Here is a 21320-nt window from a genome sequence, read left to right on the forward strand (position 1 = left end):
CTTTGTCTTCAACAAAGAAAGATACCTTCAGAGCTCCATGGAGAAGGACTGTTAGGTATTCCTGGGTATAGGCTTTTGATGGCATAAATAATTATAGGACCATACCAATGAACTGAGTGAGGATTTCCAGAACTCTGCCTGAGCTGCAAATAAATTTATGATCCAGTGAAACAAGAATTAATTATATAGGACTGAATGCACTGATGAAGGCTGAATGTAGTTTCTGTTCAGAGTACTTCTGATATTGTTTCAATGTTCAATTTTCTGGGCATTTAAGGAAGTCCTTTCCCTTTTCTCCTAAGGTATCTACAATTTAGTAGGCAAGTGTTTTGTAAACTAAAATGTGTATCATTTGTAAATGGTATTAGTCTCCCTGCATGACCACTACAGAATTCAGGACTCTTGTTGAATATTCTTATATCCATGGCAATATGTTATTTGTACATGTTCAATACATCCTCCTTCAGTGGTTATGCAACAAAGGCCATACCTAGATTGATATATTTGACAATGTACTTATTTAATCAGATATGACCAGACACTTTTAAGGAACAAAAGTAGACAAAATCCTTCCAGGAAAGTGACATGACTCCAGGATAACAAATTACAAAGTTCCCCAAGGTGGTAAGGAACCTTTCTTGGAGGATCTTAGGATATTTTAGGGACCTTGAAAAGGTTGGAAAAATTTGTCCAAATTAATAGGCATCACAGAAGAAGTCTGGTGGCAAGTAATTGGTCATGAAGTCTAATCTGAGAGTACTTATGAAAAATTTCAGCAAAGCAAACTTAAGAGAGCTTATGTGGTAAAGAATAACAGTATAACTGCTGCCCCCAAAAATGCCTTTTTGGCATAAGGATTTTGAGCTGGTTAGTTAAAAAAAACAACAAAAAAACAACAACAGTAAACATAGGGATATCTCTGAAAATGAAGAAACTGCCTCTTTTTGAGGGACATTTACATTTATAAGGGAAATCTCCATTTGTAAAGGTGTCTCCCACTCAGTACTAGGAAGTGGAGGATGACTAAAACTCTGGAAATTCACCAATGGAAAAGCCTTGGAATTAAAATCTGCATAACATTTATACCCTTGTTTATGGTACTCCGCCCTATAACCTTCCAAGGTTCTCCCCAGTTGCCTACTCCTGAAACCTTCCGTCTTCAGCTGGAGATGGTACTTAATGTGGTGGCAAAGGCGATTTTGGAGTTACCAGTTTCCCCGGGTATATAGGAGGTATACATGTTATTAAACTTTGGTTTTTCTCTGTTAATCTTTTAGTTATAAGGGTCAGAGGGGTCTCAGCCAAGACCTATAAAGTTAAAGGGAAAATTATTTATCTTCTCCTACAGTTGCAAATTATTCATTCTTGCTATACCTAAATAAATATTCAGCCAAATATTAGCCCAATATTTTGTGATCATAAATAATGTTTGAGTTTTTTTTTTAAATCACAAAAGGAGAAGAGTAGAAATCAGTAGAAAATTGCATTATCTAGATAGTATGCCTTTTCTCTTCCAGGTTATCGGATTTCAGCTTAATTCCTTGTCTTTCAGCTATTTTATTTCTTTTTAAGTTGTATGACTGATAGATATGCAAATTATGTCCTGTGTCCTACTGGTATTGATTTAATTAACTGCCCCTCCCCCACAAACCTCCATCTGCTCCATTTGCATTCCTTTTTTCCACATGTATTTGTGCTGTTTTGACTTTTACTTTGAACTGGTTACAACATCTACCTAGTTCCTTTTTATCACATGAATAAAATAAATCCTTTAACACAAATTTTTTTATCTGTAGGAATCCTGATTCTTAGCTTTCGAGAAACAAAGGTGTCTTCTTAACAGATGAGTGAATGTGAGGTTGAGACCCTCATTAGAAGGTTTAAGTTAGGTGGAAATCCAGACTTTGCTGATGGGTCTACTTCTGGAATAATTCTAAATCCTGCAGCTCCAATTACCTCCTTATTTTCCTGAATCCAGGGCTCGACCTGTCTGCTTCCTCCCTTGCTTCTACCTTCTAGTACTTGAGAGGTTTTCCTCCCCAAGAGACCCACTATGGACAGAATGCAGTTTCACAGTTTATCCTCTATCCCCCTACTCCTGAAAGAAACCCTCCTCTATTTTGAGAATTTCAAAGAGTTTTTACAGCTAACAACAATGAGAAAAACACAGGGGGTAAAATGACCTACCAAAGGAAAGTCACAAAGTTTCAAATCAGATCAAACGGGGAAAAGGCCATTTCTGGTTTTCATTAGCATGTAAATGGTAGTAGATCCTAGCCTTCTACCATAGACATTTTTCCACAACTACCTTACTCCTCCTTTCTCTGTTGATGCAGCTTCTCCTCCCCGCCCTCAACCCTATCATGAAACACTAGGAAAGACAAAAGCCACAATGGGTGAGAAAGGTGGGTCTTTTCAGTACACAAAGAACTAAAGTGAGGTTCATCTACATTTCAGAGGAAACCCCAGATACTCTTTTCTCTTTTTACAAAGAAAGGTTATCTTTGAAGAGTTCCTCTGGAATATTTGCTGAGCTCAAAGAGAGACCTTCAGGATGAGGCCCTGGGGTTAAAGCCAAAAGACAGAGGGGTATTTATATCTTCTTTACTTAGTGTGTATGTTGGGGAAGGTTGAGAAGTAAGATTTGGGGGAGTGGAAGGTAGGGAGCAGGGGGAAAAGCCACAGGGAGGCCATTCAATCTTTTCTTCTTTCCCATTCCCTAGTTTCACAGAATCAGTCCTCTGTCGTGAGATCCTGTGAGAAGAGAGACCTAACCAAAAGAGAAGCAGGGAGGGTAGTTACAGGAGTTATTAATAGCAAGAGGAAGAGAACTTCTTTTAGTCTCAGAAATTATATATTCTTACATAAAATTCTTATATAAAAAGATGAACCTGCACAATACCTTTTATGGTTAAGAAATGAAAAATGGGTGATTAATGGGAACTTGTGGTATAATTTAGGTCTCTTTTAGCTATTTTATTTCATTATTATACTACATGTAACATAAGAATTTCCACTTACCCTGGATTCATACGGGGTAAGAATAAAGAACAGAACTATATTTCTTAAAAATATAAAATGCAGGGGCGCCTGCGTGGCTCAGTGGGTTAAGCCCCTGCCTTCAGCTCCGGTCATGGTCTTGGGGATCCTAGAATTGAGTCCACGGACTCTCTGCTCAGCAGCGAGTCTGCCCCCCCCCACCCACCGCGTGCCTCTCTGCTTGTTTGTGATCTCTGTCAAATAAATAAAATCTTTAAAAAATATATAAAATGTGAGATTTTCAAAGTTGGATAAGGTTTTCCTATTTCTTACATTCATTACAGAATATTTATTAGTGAAATCTTTAGAATATGTGTCGAGTGTATATTCTGTGCATTGCTAAGTACTATATAGATCAATGCTGTCCAATAGAAAAATAATGTGAATTACATATAACTTTAAAATAACTTTAAATTTATTTTAAAGTTTATCTATTTATATAAGTAATCTCTACACCCAATGTGGTGCTGAAACTCACGAGCCAAGATCAAGAGCTGTACACACTTCTAACTAAACCAGCCAGGTGCCCTAGTATAATTTTAAATTTCCTAGGAGCCACTTTAAAAAGTGACTAAGGAAATACGTAACATCTATTTTAATCTTATTTTCCTAGCCCAATAATATCCAAAATATTATCACTTAAATATGTAATCAATATAGAAACTTTAGATAATTTTTATAACAAGTCTTTGAAATTGTATATCTTCTACACTTACAGCACATTTCAACTTGAACCAGACACATTTCAAGTGCTATATAGTCATATGTGGGTACCATATTGGACAGTGATGACCTCAATCATGTGGGAAACAAAGGCAAAAGAAAAAACTTAAAATCTCCTTACTGCCCACAGTCCACTGACAAGTCCTTGAAACAGGCAGGAGTGACCTTCCTTAAGGAGCTTAGCTGCCTCAATGTTGACTTCCCTAAAGGCAAATGGCAATCTTATCCCAAGCCCCCAGAATCCTCTAAGTCTTAACATTTAAAAAAACTCCTTTGAAAACTTTATCTCTAACCTCCAAGATACTCAGCAATCACCCTTCAAGCATATGGCCCATGGAAATACATTGGAAGTGTCTTAGGACTGAGTTGTTACCGAACAGTAATAAATGACCTTTTCCTAACAACAGCTAACCCCCTCAGGATCCTGGAAACCTTGTTTCCAAAATTCCTTAGAGGCCTGTGCTGTCCCTAACCCCCTCCCAATTTGAAAGTATATAATCAGTCACCCATCACAACCGGAGTGCAGCTTTTTCTGCCCAAGGGACCTGTCCCCATGCTTTAATAAAATCACATTTTTATACCAAAGACATCTCAAGAATTCTTTTCTCGGCTGTAGCTCCAAACCCCAACCATTTCCTACATCATAATGATCAATTTTTAAGATCTACTAGCAGCATAGTATCATATAAAAAATACCGAACTTAGAATCTAGGAACTTGGGTCTTATCAGTTAAGAGCTACATGACTGATCTTAGTCTTGTTTTATTAATTTCCAGGCCTCTGTATCCTTAAAAAAAAAAAAGTATATAAAAGTATATAACAAGTAACTTACACCTTGGAAAACAGCTCTAATGTTATGGAATACTCCTCTTAAGTTTATCTGTTAATAAACTCAAGATAAGCTCCATATTAGAGAAACATTGGTTGTATTTTACAAACACTAAAATAGAAGAAATTGCTAATCATTCTATAAATTTTCTTTCTCCAGATTTCTAGTTACAGGGAAGTAACAGTTCTTCTAAAAAAACAAGTAGCCAAATTAATTTAAAGTGATTTTTAAAAAGTTTAAAACGTGATTTGGGGGGCGCCTGGGTGGCTCAGTGGGTTAAAGCCTCTGCCTTCAGCTCAGGTCATGATCTCAGGGTCCTGGGATCGAGCCCCGCATAGGGCTCTCTCCTTGGCAGGGAGCCTGCTTCCTCCTCTCTCTCTGCCTGCCTCTCTGACTACTTGTGATCTCTCTCTCTGTCAAATAAATTAATAAAATCTTTTAAAAAAATGATTTGGAAAATAATTTATAACATCACTACAGGTACAGTTCAAACTCACCAAATATTTATTAAGTATATTAAAAGATGAGTGGGACTGGGTGTTTTTTTCCGTGTAGGTATTTATAATCCAGTAGGAGGAATAAAATATTAGTTTGAGTACAGGACATGCCTTATTTAACTACTGATCCCCACAGCCTAGCCCCCAGTGTCAGCAACAACAGTGTCTGACAGAATGCAATACAAAAAGTACAAAACTGGACTGTAAGAGCTGTAAGAAAGGAAAAAATGTGTAAATTAAAAGAAAGAGAAAGCATATCCAGTAAAGGGTGGGAGATGGAGGTGGGAAAGGGGAATAAGAAAAGGGAGCAGGAAAGAGTTAATGTTTAAACTGTATTCTAGGGGTAGGTTGTAGTTCTTGGCAGGACTAAGGATGAAAAGGAACAACAGCATGAGTAAGGTTGTAGAAGGAAGAAAATATGCAACAAGCCTGTGGATAAGGGCAGGACAAAGAGTTGGGACACATAAAAAATAAAGCTACGTCGTGCTTCTGACTGACCTAGTGATGTGTTTATATTGTGAAGAACTTTGCTTTTTGTTGTTGTTTAGATTTTTTAAAAAGATATTTATTTGAGAGAGAGAGAGAGAAACAGCAAGAGAGGATAGAGGGTCAGAAGGAGAAGCAGGTTCCCCGCTGAGCCAGGAGCCTAATGCAAGACTCATCCCAGGACTCTGGGATGGGATCATGACCTGAGCTGAAGGCAGTGGCTTAACCAACTGAGCCACCCAGGCACCCCTGTTTAGATTTTAAGTAATCTCCACACTCAGCGTGGGGCTTGAATTCACAACCCCAAGATCAAGAGTTGCATGCCCTACCAAATAAGCCAGCCAGTGAAGAACTCTGAATTTTGAGACACCTATCTCTTAAGCACAGGCCCTTCACGATGTTTTTTAAAAAAAAAGTATTTTGCATTTAGAAAAATGTCACAGAAGGGTCTTGATATTTAAGAATGTGTATATGTGGGGGCGCCTGGGTGGCTCAGTGGGTTAAAGCCTCTGCCTTTGGCTCAGGTCATGATCCCGGGGTCCTGGGATCAAGCCCCACATGGGGCTCTCTGCTTAGCAGGGAGCATGCTTCCCCCTCTCCCGCTCTCTCTGCCTGCCTCTCTGCCTACTTGTGATCTCTGTCAAAATAAAATCTTAAAAAAAAAAAAAAAAAGTGTATATGTGTATTTCTATATAATGGTTTAGACCATTATTAGTCTAATTAGTAAATTAGACTAATAGTAAATTTGTAAATTAGACCAAATTAGTAAATAAATTCTGTAAATGGCCAAATAGAAAATATTTTTAGACTCTGGGGGCCTTTATGGTCTCTATTACAATTATTTAATTTTACTATTGCAGCTGAAGAGCAGTTATAGGTAATACATAAATGAAAGAATACAACTGTGTTCAAATAAAACTTGTTCATTCACTTACAGGTATAATGACCTTGTTAACTAATATTAATTAATGTCTCTAAAACCTCAGTTTCTTTGATCTACAAAATGGGATGATAACTGTTCCTGTTTCACAGAGTTGCAGTGAAGATTAAATGGGACAAATGAAAAGCACTTAACAGAGTGACAAACTCAAGCCTTAGTGCTTATGAATGTTAACTTTGTGATGGTGATATGCATTACCTGAGACCAAAATATAATTAGAAGGCATTAAAAACTTCTAGGAAGCAAATGAATCTGAAAATCTTGTTCTTCATTGTACTGATTCTTAATATCATTGTACTGATTCTTAATATCATTGTACTGATTCTCAAAACCATTTAGAAGTAAGGAAAACAAGAAACCTAAGAAAGGGGAAGAAAGTTGTAGGTTGCTCATTTTCAGAACAGTCCCTGAGTATACAAACTATATTTTTTTTTTTTTGAGGCAGATTTTCCCTAACCTGTTTCTTGACACTACTGAAAGGCAAACATTTAATATTCCTAAATGGATAACTTTTGCCAGATTTTTTTGTTTATTATCAACACAGAATCAACGATATGAACAAAAACAAATTTTCCCTCTAGAGCATATAATAAATAAGTTACTGGGCTAGAAAGTAAAGAAATAAAACGGTATGAGTTGGCCCATGAGCTTAATATCCTGAAGTCTATAGTTTTTGAGTATTATCCAATCCAATTTCTCATTTCAAAGAGGAAAAACATGTTTATCAAACATTAAGTTAGTGAAACATGACTTGCTCAGGATCTCTGGTAAAGCAGACAGTTATGGAATGAGAGTCCTAGTTACTAGTCTCTGAATCCAAGTTGTTATATGTTAGTAACAAGCTCTAAACCATTTCTTTCTAATGCTTTCACTAACCAGAACATTGGTTCACCCAACCTTCAACAGCATTAGCTCAAAACAAAATGTCATTAGGTGTGAGGGGAGAGGGAAACCTTCTGAATATTCCTACCACTATCCACCTACCCAAGAGATGTGGGTAGTTGGAAAAGATCCCCCACCCCAATGATTCTGTACCATTTCAATGATTTGCTTAGACCTCCTGCCTCAATAACTAGAGAAACTGGACTTTATATATAAAGTCTCTTTACATATAATATACAATGCTAAATGTATATGAATATATATGAATATATATCTATGAATATATAAATGAGTAAATGAATGTATAAATGAGGCAGATCACAAGTATTATAGTGAATTTAAGGATGGAATAATAAGTGAGAACTCTCCCAGGAGATGAGACTGGCTTCAAATTTTTAAGTAGAGGAATGTATTTTAGAAAGTCAGTAATTTTACCAGATAACCCATGTCCATTATGTAGGTATTATGCTAGGTGCTGGGGACAAGGTAGTGACTAAGATGGATACGGTTCCTACTACTCTGTAGGTTAAAATTCCTGATCCACTGTTAGCCTACAGTATTATAAGATACTATCTACAAAGCTTTTGCAAGTTACACTATTGACTTTGATAATGTTCTTCAATTTTCTTTCCCAGGGAGGCAGCAATCGGAGTGGGAAAGCATGTGATTTCAACAGCAGCAATGGTTAGTTCACACCTGCAATTCACATGGCAACTGTAGTCATGCAGTCCTGGTGACCACTTAGACATTAACCAGAGATTTAACAATTTAATTAGATTTCCTGTTATTAAACTCACATTGCAAACCTCAAATGAATAATTTTCAAGGTGTCAGACATAAAATATGGTAGGCTGCAAAGACGGAAAACATTAATAGAACTGTTTTTGATAAGCTATATTACAGTTTAATTAAAAAGTAATTTAAATCAAAATATTTTAAAGACTATGACCACTTTGAGAATAATTCTGTAATTAAGAAATTTTGAAACTGCCAAAAACATGTTTTAAAAGGAAGCTTTACTTAAATTTTTTTTCAGATTTTAAAAAGTCTAAAAAGAATAGGATAAACTTATATACAATTAAACTTAACTATGTTCTTACTTATGTTCTAAACACTTCTATTAACTAATTCAACCCTCCTAACTGCCCATTGTACATAGGAGAAAACAGAAGTACAAAGACATACAAATAGAAAGAGACCAACATGGATCCAAGCCCAGGCACTTTGGCCTCACACTCTTAATCATAAGCTATATAATACTAGGGTAAAATATTTAAAAAGCAAATATCTTAGATAATAAGCTTTATAGTGCTTTCACATTTATAAGTCAAGTATGTTAGATAACAGTAATAATCTTTTACATTTATATATTGTCTTAAAGTAAAAATATACTTAAGTAGACATTATCTCATTCAAATAGATAACTCAGATTCAAATTCAACTGACCATTTAGGAAAGAAGAATGCATTAGGTACAAATATACAATAGTGCTAGCAAATCCAAGAGAGAAACAGCAGAAATAGCAGATGTAGAGAGGTAAGGGTCAGAACCAATAGTTACTAGTATCTATTACGTATCAGGTACTAGATTAGGTAGACTATGAGTTAAGTGTCATGATTTCAACAATGAGAAAACATTAAGTTCATTATGAAATTAATCCAAAATCATAAAGAGTCTAAATGGCATAATAAGGATCAGAATTCAGACTGGACTGACTCCAAAACGTCTCTTCACTACCATATTGCATGGCTTAATAGATAATGGAGGAAAAAAAATCTATATTTTTTTGTTGATAGTAATATCAATATAAACAATAGTTTTAGGTGGCTATCTCAAAAACTAATACCCTCTTAGGCTGCATTAATCTAATTGTAAAGTGAGATTATGCTTGATGTTATACTCACCATATATAGAAAAGTGACCCACAGACATTTAGGCTTACATGAAATTTTAAGGTACTTTAAGGAATTTTAAGGTAATTTAAGGAAAATTAAAGAATAAGGTAATGATAACTATTTTCCAAATAATTAAAGAGCTATGAGATAGAATTATAGATTTGAGATTTTGGATCAAATAAGAATAAAAAGAGGTCTCAGAACTGGAATAGGCTGCTTTGTGAGACATTCAACTACAGTTTAAAAACTAAGTATCAGTGATTTTGCAGAGCAAGCCATGATCAAGGTAGGAGATGAATTAGTTTTACTCCCTGCCTCTTTCTAATTAGAGGATTTTGGCTTTTACACGTTATGTGGTTATTTCATTTTAGTTTTTGGATGGGGGAGGTGTTTGATGGTATAAAAAAATCTAAAAACCACTAGATTAGACATACTACAAGATGTCTTTCAACTCAAATTCTATATTCCTGCCTGGTTCTGATTGGGGTCAAGAACATAAAATCGTATCTTGATTTCACTTGCCAAAGCAAAACAAAACCAGACCAAACATACCATTTTTTTCTGCAAAGGCAGCTGCGTCTTCTTTAGTACTGAAGGTTAGAACCATGTTGGACAAGGGATCAGCCCTGTAAGAAACAATTTTTTTCCAGGATTTAACATTAAGCTTTGGCGGGGAAAAAAGGCACATTTAAGTAAAGTAAAATGTTTAGAAAATAAATACTTGCTATAATATCAGGTAAGTATACTACTAATGAAATACCTTATTTTAAAACCTTCACTTTTAAAATATATTTCCCTGTGTTAAACTGAGATTTTCTAACCTGTACTGTCAAATTAAAAAATTTGTAACTATAAAACACATTCAGCAATTTTTAGTCCTTCATAAAATCATTTATAGAACTCCTCAAAAAAAAATTTAATTGAATTTAAAAATCCCAAAGGAATTCTCAAATTGACCTTATAAATTCAATATCAAGAAATCTACTGGTGAGTGCAACTGGTATCATTATTATCTCAAAAAAGAGATGGCAATAACATCTAAATGAACCTTCCATCATTACAGACAATAATTAAGCATATGGCCCCATGAAAAAATAAAGCTCCAAGAATCAACATCTGAGTTTTTCAACCTAGGACTAGTGATAATGTTTACAAGTCTACACAACAACTTAAAAAAAAATGTACAAAATATCACATAATTTCAGAAATATCACTTTTATTAGTACATTTATAAAAAGGTAGAAAACTGGGGCGCCTGGGTGGCTCAGTCGTTAAGTGTCTGTCAGGCGCCCTGTTCAGCCGGAAGTCTGCTTCTCCCTCTCCCACTCCCCCTGCTTGTGTTCCCTCTCTTGCTGTGTCTCCCTCCGTCAAATAAATAAAAATCTTAAAAAAAAAAAAAGGCAGAACACTGCTACATATGTTCATTATGAATCTCTCAAAGGCGAATACAACATTCTATGAAACATCATTTAGAAATGTGGAAGTAAGAAAGTAAACATTTAGGATGTAATACGGATAATGAGAAGACACGAGATATACAGGAAGAGAATATACAAGAAGTAAACCTCACTGAAATGAAGAGCCCCCAAATTATTGCGGCTTAAGTTCTAATGCTCTACAATGGTTACTGTTTTGGGGCTCCTATGAGATCCCTATAATATGTATTCTTACCATACCCCCTCCCCCACCCTGAAAGAAAAAGAGCTTCCCAAGAAAAAGAGCTGTATTAGTACCAATAACACAATTTTATATTGATCCCTCCTTTTTGAAGCACATATGATTTCCCAGTTGATAGTTTAGATAAACTATACTGAGAACAGAAATGTCAACATAAATATCCAGTAATTCTTATTTTTAATTCTTTTTTAAAAGATTTTATTTATTTATTTGACAGAGAGATCACAAGTAGGCAGAGAGGCAGGCAGAGGGAGAGGAGAAAGCAGGCTCCCCGCTGAGCAGAGAGCCCCATGTGGGGCTCCATCGCAGGACTCTGAGATCGTAACCTGAGCCGAAGGCAGCGGCTTAATCCACTGAGCCACCCAGGCGCCCCTATTTTTAATTTTCTTTAAAGATTATTTATTTGGGGCACCTGGGTCACTCAGTGGGTTAAAGCCTCTGCCTTCGGCTCGGGTCGTGATCTCAGGGTCCTGGGATCAAGCCCCGCATCGGACTCTCTGCTCAGCAGGGAGCCTGCTTCCTCCTCTCTCTCTGCCTGCCTCTCTGCCTACTTGTGATCTCTGTCTGTCAAATAAATAAATAAATAAAATCTTAAAAAAAAAAAAAAGGCTTATTTATTTGATAGAGGGCACAAGCAGGGAGAGCAGCAGGGAGAGGGAGAAGCAGGCGCCCTGCTGAGCAAGGAGCCTGAAGCAGGGCTGGATCCCAAGATACTGGGATCATGACCTGAGCTGAAGGCAGACGCTTAGTCAACTGAGCCACTCAGGCACCCCCAGTAATTTTTTTTTTTTTTTAAGATTTATTTTAGAGAGAGGGAGTGAGAAGAAGTGTCAGAGGGAGAGGGAGAATTTCCAGCAGACTCCCTCCCCACTGAGCTCGACAGTGGACTAGATCCCACAACCCTGAGATCAGGACCTGAGCTGAAACCAAGTCAGATACTTAACTGTGCCACCCAGGAGCCCCTGATCCTATAATATGATGAGTGTTGACATTCATGTTAGCTTAGTTGAGAACGGGAAGCAAAATAGAAAAACTGTAGGGAAAATTCAGAAGCCAAGAGCTCTATAATCCTGCAAAGGTGGTACAGCCTTTATTTTTCTTACTTTATTTAGGAAAAAATTACATAGGTTGAACAGTAACAACCTGCATCAACAAGCCAACATTTTCCCAGCCATTCTGTTTCTATTCTCATTCTCCATCTCCTATATTATGAAGTTCTTTTCTAAGTATATTGCCTCAAGCAGCTTTCACCCTTTCTTATCCTTACCCAAAGTGCTATATGTTCCTAACTAATCTTTCCTCCTCCTCAACTCCAATCTACCCTTCACCATGTTGTCAGATTAACTTTCCTAAAGTTCGACTCTCAAACTCATTGTCCAACTTTAAAACTTAAAAGAAGGGGGCACCTGGGTGGCTCAGTGGGTTAAAGCCTCTGCCTTCGGTTCAGGTCATGATCTGAGGGTCCTGGGATGGGCTCTCTGCTCAGCAGGGAGCCTGCTTTCCCTTCTTCCTCTTCCTGCCTCTCTGCCTACTTGTGATCTCTGTTTGTCAAATAAATAAATAAAATCTTAAAAAAGAAAAAGGGGGGGGTGCCTGGGTGGCTCGGTCCTGAGGCGGCTGCCTTCTTCGGCTTGGGTCCTGATACAGGGGTCCTGGGATTAAGCCCCCATTGGGCTCCCTGCTCAGCAGGAAGATTGCTTCTCCCTCTCCTACTCCCCCTGCTTGTATTCCCTCTCTTGCTGTCTCTCTGTCAAATAAATAAAACCTTTAAAAAAATAAATAAAACGTAAAATAGTTCCCATTGTCTACCAAAAGAATTTCTAAATCTCTTACACTTTAGCATTCAAGCACTTCTATAATATGATCAGAACACACTTTCCAGTCTTTTTAATTATTCCCCTTGGAGGTAACCAACTAGTCAAACAGATTGCTAAGTGTTTCTCTAAATGTAGCCTATAAGTTCCCACCAGCTCAGTCTGTTCCTTCCACTAGGAATATATAGAGAGGCCATATCTCAGCATATAGAAGTCCATCCCAAATACCTCTCATGGTTTACAATGAACCTTTTCCATGAATCATTTACATCCTACCCTCCTCTAAGTATAAATAAATATATTTTTAAACTTCATTTGCTCAATTCCTAATTACTAAGGTTCCAATATGGGTAATGGCAGATTTACCTACCATTAAATCAGACTCAGCTGCCTAACAATTACATAATAAACTACAGACAATAAAAAAGCCCAACTGTATGAAGGGAAAAGAGTGACCAAAAGCAGGAATGAAAATGGAGAGGATTCAACTTTTGAAAGGAGGGAGCCACAGAAGGTTAGATCCAATTGATAGTTTTTCCTCTAAAAGTATGCTCTGGTCCAGACGTTAGGACCATCAAGAACTCAAGCAGAAAGCCACAGGCTTACCAGCACAAGCAATCTGGAAACAGGAGTTTAGGATTGCCAGAGCAGCTAGAAAGTTAGGGGAGGAAAACAGTGAAAAGGAGGAATCTGCAGAGGAGGGAACTTCTGAACTGCACACAAATGGTTAAGGCTCTAAAACAATAGCTGAGAAGGCTGAAAGAACTAGGCAGAGATTTCAGCAGCTGTTTCCTTGCTACAGGGGAGACTGAGTTTGAAGTTCCATAGAGATAGAAGGACTTGGTAAGCGCCTTGTGCTTTCCACTGAAGCCTCAAAAGGTCCATGCCTTTTTATTATTTTAAGTGGGCTCCACACCCAGCATAGAGCCCAACCTGGAGCTTGTACACATGACCCTGAGATCAAGACCTGAGCTGATACCAAGAGTGAGACACTCAACCAACTGAGCCACCCAGGTGCCCCCATGCCTTGTTATTTTTTTTAACACTATGTTTTAGGGCTAAGACCAGGGTAAAACTGAAAAAGACCCAACCTAACAGGTTTATCTGTATTCAGATTCCTTTCACTTCCTTTTACAGAGAACTATAAGTATTTGGATCTATTAATAAACATGTTTTATGTCTGAGAAATTTACTACAAGAAAACATGAATTTCCAGAAATAATAAAAAGTATTTATGAGCCTGCCAATTCAGAGTGCTAGAGTAAAAAAAAAAAAAAAAATTCATAACCATTTACTTATTTTCATTAAAAATTAAGATTTTTAGGGCACCTGGGTGGCTCAGTTGGATAAGACACTGCCTTCAGCTCAGGTCATGATCCCAGAATCCAAGGATTGAGTTCCACATCAGGCTCCCTGCAAGTCTGCTTCTCCCTCTGACCCTCCCCATTCTTGTGCTTTCTTACTCTCAAATAAATAAATAAAATCTTCAAAAAAAAAAAAATTTGAGATTTTTAGAGGCACTTGTCAATTGGTAAAGCATGCAACTCTTGATCTCAGGGTCATGAATTTAAGCCCCACGTTGGGCACAGAGCCTACTTTATTTTAAGGTTTCTAGGGTTAAAAATTCTAATATATGTAATTAGAGCCACTCAAGTTTGAGGAAAAGGAATCTTTGGACAGGAACATTAGGCATGGTCAAGACTGGCTAAGATTAGAATGAATTTAGGTGAAGGTGTTTTATGGTAAGCTAGCATAGAGGCAGCTAGGTGGCTCAGTCCCTTAAGCATCTGCCTCTTGATTTCAGCACAGGTCATGATCTCAGAATCATGAGATATTGCCCTGTGTCAGGCTCCACGCTGAGTGTGAAGCCTGCTTACGATTTACTCTCCGGGATACCTGGGTGGCTCAGAGCCTGCTTAAAAAGATTTTCTCTCCGGGATACCTGGGTGGCTCAGTCTGTTAAGCGGCTGCCTTTGGCTCAGGTCATGAAGCCAGGGTCCTAGGACTGAGTCCCACATCTGAGTCCCTGCTCAGTAGGGAGCCTGCTTCCCCCTCTCCCTCTGCCTGCCAATCTGCCTGCTTGTGAGGGCGTGCTCTTTCTCTGTCAAATATATAAATAAAATCTTAAAAAAAAAAAAAAAGATATTCTCTCTGCCTCTGCCCCTCCCCTACTCACATGCACTCTCTGAATAAATTAAATAAACAAACTAGTGCTAAATTAGAATGTGTTTTTTTTCTCTGTGAAAAGGACAAAGTTTTCTTGGACTACTGGTTTGCTTTTGGTAAGAGACTAAAAAATTCTTTTTCCTTTACCTTTTAAAGTAATCTGCCTAGAAAACAAAGATTTTTCATCTCAAAATAATTTCATATGTTTCATGTTGTTTTTATCGGGTCTTTAATTACTTAAGAACACTGAATCTTCCTTATTAGAACAACTAAGGTTATTATTTTACAATGATTTAACTTTTTGTATTTGCCCCCCAAGTCTTTAATTTATGGTTAACTGGATAACTATTGTTTCACAGTAATCTATGATCCTACTTGATGGAGTGTTTTTTGTTTTTTTTTTTTTAAGATTTTATTTATTTATTTGCCAGATAGAGATCACAAGTAGGCAGAGAGGCAGGCAGAGAGAGAGAGGGAGGAGAAAGCAGGCTCTCCGCGGAGCAGAGAGACTTACACGGGCCGATCCCAGAACCCTGGGATTATGACCTGAGCTGAAGGCAGGCTTTAACCCACTGAGCCACCCAGGTGCCCCGGATGGGAGTGTTTTAAAAATATCTATGATATTTTTAATCAACTTCCCACAAATTAAACTCCAAATGAAATATTTTTTACCTTGAGCTAAACTGAGGATTTTCTAGGGGTCCCTGGAAAACTGGAAAAGATCTGTATTCTCTCCTTATAAAAAGAGAGATGTTAAACTAATTAGGCTTATTTGGTATGTTAAATGACAGGAGAAGCGTAGTCAAACAAAATATTAAGCTTTCTTTATGTTGTATTTACACAGGTACGGATTTTAAATGTTCTAAAAATTATATGAAATTCTTAGAAATCTGATATCCTGGTATAATTTATCATTCATAATTCTACTTATCTTAAAATATTGTGTAGCACAAAAATAACCAAATTTCCTTGTCAATTCCATTATAAGGGACTCTTGTCAGATCCTTAACCACAGACATTTTTAAGTCTTGTCATTGAGAGAGATGTTGTTTTACTCTGATGCTTAAATGTTCCTGCAAAAGTGCTACATTTTCAAGGAGATTCATGGAAACGATTCTGAGAAGTACAGGTTTCTTTTTTTAAAGTTTTGTTTTTTTTTTTAAGTAATTTCTATACCCATTGTGGGCTCAAACTTACAACCCCAAGATCAAAAGTTATATGCTCTACTGACTGAGTCAGCCAGATGCCCTGACAAGGACAGGTTTCTGATAACTAAAATCATAAAACTGAACTGGGCAGGAATTTCCAGAACTATCAGAAAAAACTATATTCAAAAATTAATAACATGGTGGGTAGGGCACATGCGGCTCTCACAGCAGTGAGTCAACTCCCGTGTTGGGCAAAGAGCCTACTTAAAAAAACAAAGAATTAATAACAGGAATGAATAAGGAAAATTTATTTTTTATCATTTCTTGTTTGAAATATTGCTGGTTCTTTAATGTTTTGTTTTTCCAGATTTTGCAAAACTTTTTACCTTAAACTATTTATGACTTACCACAGTTTGGCAAAGTATACCTTTGTAAACAAAGATGAAATTCTTGAGTGTTTTTTTTTAAAGTAGGCTCCATGACCAATGTACAGCCCAAAGGAGGACTTGAACAAACAACCCTGACATCAAGACCTGAGCTGAGATCATGAGTTGGCTGCTTAACCAACTGAGCAACCCAGGCACCCCATGTGTATTCTTTTCATAGTAATATAGTTAATTATTTACACAGCTTAAATAAAAATCTATTCTCCTTATAACAAGACACAATTGGAAATATTGGCTATGTCACCAAGGCTTTGACTGGAATGGTTCTGGAATAAAATCTGATGGCAAGTCCCTTAGAAGCTTTTGAGAGTTCAAAGATTCCTTATGAAAAGTTCCAGCAAAGCAGTCTTCAAAAACACTTATATGGTCAATCACTATTCTCACTGCACTTATACAAACAATCAGGCCAAGTTTACTGTAAATAAATTAGTTTTACTGTGATTATCTTTGGTTTAAAAAAAAAGTGGAGTTCACTGTAGAGAGTAAGATAATGTCTGCATCTTTTAAATGTTAGATTCTTGTCCTATTAACTATTTTTGAGGTTTTGTTATATGCTTGTAAACTGGACTAGATCCTGAATTTTTCTAGTTTCCTCAAATATCTGGCTACAACTTTCCAAAGTAATATTTTCAATTGTCTCCCACCCTTGGAATCACTAAGTCCAAAGATAGCCCTTGAATCTCCTTGGAAGGGGCTATCCCAGTTTCTCCTCACCACCTAGATGGCAGACAAACTCCAAGGACTAGAACCTCAGCCATATATTTCACAGCTTAAAAAGGCTTTGCTTAACATCTACTCCCATAAAAACATTGGAAACCTTCAAAACAAATTGAAGTAGAGAAGTAGGTGACACTGATCTATGCTATTTCCTCCCAAGACGCCAAATCAAGACTTTATACTTTAGCCAAAACCCTCTCTCTCTTTTTTTAAAATTAACATATATATGTATTATTTGCCCCAGGGGTACAGGTATGTGATTCGTCAGGCTTACACACTTCATAGCACTCACCATAGCATATACCCTCCCCAATGTCCATAACCCAACCACCCTCTCCATACTCCCTCCCCCAGGCAACCCTCAGTTTGTTTTGTGAGATTAAGGGTCTCTTATGTAAAACCCTCTCTTTTTGTCATCAAAAACTCTGATCTATATACTAGAGACCCCTTGGTTCATTTCCATGTCTTTTGTTGAAAACCTCAAAACTTGAAGAACTTTGCATCCAGGCTCTATAATAAAAGTGCCTGTGTGGTCTACAGACAATTAAAATATTACTGGCTTCCATGGCTGTCACCTTTCCAGTCTGGAGCCACAGATTAAGATGGGAATTACTGGGAGGCATTCAGGATTCACTTCCTTTGGCAGGACTCTACTTCCCTGGTCACCACCACCTGTTATGGTTTACCGCTTCTGAGGAAGTTGAAACTTAGTTACATAAGATCACTGAGAAAGCCACTTGGTGTAAAAAGGTGACTCCTTCCATGTAGTCTTTGACTTAATCGATTTTGATTGGTTTGGGTCTTGGAGACCATGGTTCTAAAATCCAATCGAAACGTTGGGAATTATCTAGCTTATCATAATCATAGCAGCCTTCCCTGGCATGCCATATTCTCCAAGGCTTTAAATAAATGCATGTTTGTAGCCTCTACCAACTGAAGCATATGTTTTCTCTAAGACTTAAACATCAAAAAGGAACAAAAAGAATAACCAACTTAAAAATTATGAACCTGAAGTCAGGGTCTGTCAAAGGGATCAAGACCTACATATACCACACAAAGGATCAATAAAAGCTGTGAGTATGTCAAAGTGGTAGCTGCGAGTAACGCTAATACCTTAAATTTTAATCGTATCTCTCAGTTAAGCTAAGAGTCTCATTCTAACTGGGGCGGGGGAGGGGGGAGTGGGAGAGAGGGGGATTGTTTTAAAAAAAAAATGGCCCCAAATGGAGTCACTTGTGCTAAGCCTCACATCAACAAAGCAAGACTTCATATGTAACCTAACTGTAGTGTCAACCTCTCCCAGAAATGTAATCTTAAACTAGTCAATCCTAGAATTTCCTAGTCAACAACAACGAGGTAATCCACCTAACAGACCCCTTCTGTCCCCAAGAAAGATGAGGTGATCTGTGCTTTCCTTGTCTCTACCCTTTCTGCCAATAAAAGTCTTCCATTTTGGGGGTGCCTGGTTGACTCTGTTAGTAGAGAATGTGACTGACTTGATCCCAGGGTTGTGAGTTCAAGTGCCATGGTGGGTGTAGAGACTACTAAAAATAAAATTAAAACAAACCAACAACCCAAGCCTTCCATTTGCATAATTCTTTAGAGCTCCTTTCTATTAGCTAGATGGGATCCTACCTGATTCATAAATCACTAAAGCCAATTTGATTGTTAGATTTATTAACAAAACTACGCAAATGCCATCAATAAATAGTACAATGGATGAGTCTTGCATATATAGAAGAAAACATTAAAATCTCATGTGACTGAAAACATAATTATGACATTTCAGGGGTGCCTGGGTGACTCAGTCTGTTAAGGGTTTGTTTTCAGTTCAGATCATGATCCCAGATCCTGGAATTGAGCCCTTTCCTGCACTGGGCTCTCTGCTCAGCAGGGAGTATGCTTCTCCCTCTCCCTCTGCTGTGCTCTCTCACTCTCTCAAATAAATAAAACTTTAAAAAGAGAGAGAGAGTAATCAGACATTTCAAACACCGAGTATGGACACCTAAAAAATTCTGCCTGTATATTATTTTGCCAAATAAAATATAATTTTACTAAATTATAATTCGACTAAAATATAATTCTACTAAAAAAATTCTATTTTTTAAAAGATTTTCATTTATTTGAGAGAGAGAGCACAAGCAAGCAAGTACGTGTTGGGGGAGAGGGAGAGGGAGAAGCAGACTCTCTGCTGAGCAGGAAGCCTAACATGGGGCTCAATCCCAGTACCCTGGGACCATGACATGAGCCAAAGGCAGGGGCTGAACCAATTAAGTCACCCAGGCGCCCTACAGTTCTATTTAAATTGCGGCATGGCAGGCATTTTTAACAAAAACTCTCCCAGGTACCTGGGTAAGATATTAGATAAATCATGCTTTTCTACCATTAGACATAATTTAAACAGATACCCACTTTCAACTACAGACTGGACATAAAGTGTTCTAGGAGTCTCAACAAGACTGATAATTTTCTAACTTACCTGGCTATTTTCTCTAGTAAGAGCAACTTTAATTCAGCTAAAGGTAGTCCTGCTATTTAACATTTGAGTTTTATTCCACCACAGAGATTTAGGTCACTGACTTACTTCATTGGTGCCACAGAATTTATAACCACTTTATTCCAATGCACTGTAAATTTGTTAATCACAAGATCACAGGAACTTACAAAAGTTTCCCTCAAAATAGCTAATTTCTAAACTCTTCTTACAAACAATGACTAAAAAAATAAACAAAAGTGTCATTAAATTATTAACACTATTCACACATCGTATCTAAAACTAATATACATCATCCAGGGCCATGCTAACAGTGCTCACACTGTCAGCCATTTCATTCAATAAACAGTACTCTGTCAGCCATTTCATTCAATAAACAGTACTCTGAAAAGACTTGTTTCTAGGATTTAGTGTGCTGGGTCCCACTTAACATGAATACTAAATATACATATGTAAATGTAATACATATGTCTGTCACTGAACATGATACCTACATATATGGCCTCAAAAAGTATACTACATAAGAAAAAATTTACACTTCAATATATTTACAAGGAAAATCTACAAAGAGCAGAAAACAATATTCAAATTAAACCAAAGTACTCACGTTGATGCCCAACCCATCAAAGGATTTTCCCATCGCTCCCTGGTATCAAACTCCATCTTCCATTTCTTTGTGTTATTTACTCCAGACTGCATGTTATTGCGAGCAGGAACAAAGATCCTGACTTTTCTAGTTTTGATATGTTCTTCTGGAACACCAGTTAAAGTGGTGATGTCCTACAGAAAAACAAGTAAACACAGTTCCAACAGCCCATACGCACTCTGATGTACTTTTACTGCTTTGTATACCCATGCAATTCTATTCAGATTTATAAACTAGGGTTTTTGGCTTTCTGACTTCACTACTCTACTGTTTTACCCTATAAATTGCTATTTTGATAGATGGAAAAGATATATTGGGAGAAGTGTTAGGGTACAGTGGGAAAGGGTTCACGAAAAAAAGTTTAGGTCCCTTCTGTCCAACAAAGCATTGGCAATTTCTAAAGAGTTTGCTGGTAGAAGAGTCTGTCGTCAGTAGACTCTTATTGCATGAGCTGGTGTAACTAATAAGCAGAGAAAAAAATATGAATGGATATTAATTTTTTTTTGGTTTTGTCTTTTTTTTTTTTTTTTAATTTATTTGACAGAGAGAGAGATCACAAGTAGGCAGAGAGGCAGGCAGAGAGAGAGGAGGAAGCAGGCTCCCCGCGGAGCAGAGAGCCCGACGCGGGGCTCGATCCCAGGACCCTGAGACCATGACCCGAGCCGAAGGCAGCGGCCCAATCCACTGAGCCAGTGAAATCTAATGAAAAGAAAATTTCTTTTCATTTCAATTTCATTTTCAAACTCAATTCCAATGAATTTCTTTTTCAAATCTATTCTGAAAAAGTAAGCCAAAAAGTTACAAAATTTTTGCAGAAATGTGAAATGAAAACAATGGTAACTTTCTTGACTTTTTTTTTTTTAATAATTTTTATCCAGTTATCCAGCATTAACAAATGCTCAACTGATATATGCACATAAT

General features: G+C 37.2%; 1 protein-coding gene across 1 annotated transcript in view; it reads right to left on the bottom strand.

Annotated features, from left to right (window-relative positions):
• The window catches only part of NDUFS4 (NADH:ubiquinone oxidoreductase subunit S4), a 101883-nt gene that overhangs the window by 11831 nt on the left and 68732 nt on the right, over positions 1-21320 (bottom strand). The window contains exons 3-4 of the mRNA XM_046000479.1: positions 20361-20533; positions 9844-9917 (exon numbers count right to left, since the gene is read on the bottom strand). Coding sequence (XP_045856435.1) covers positions 9844-9917; positions 20361-20533 — 247 coding nt within the window. The remainder of the gene's footprint in view (positions 1-9843; positions 9918-20360; positions 20534-21320) is intronic.

Source organism: Meles meles, chromosome 3, assembly GCF_922984935.1.
Source record: "Meles meles chromosome 3, mMelMel3.1 paternal haplotype, whole genome shotgun sequence".
In the NCBI taxonomy this organism is placed as follows: Eukaryota; Metazoa; Chordata; class Mammalia; order Carnivora; family Mustelidae; genus Meles; species Meles meles.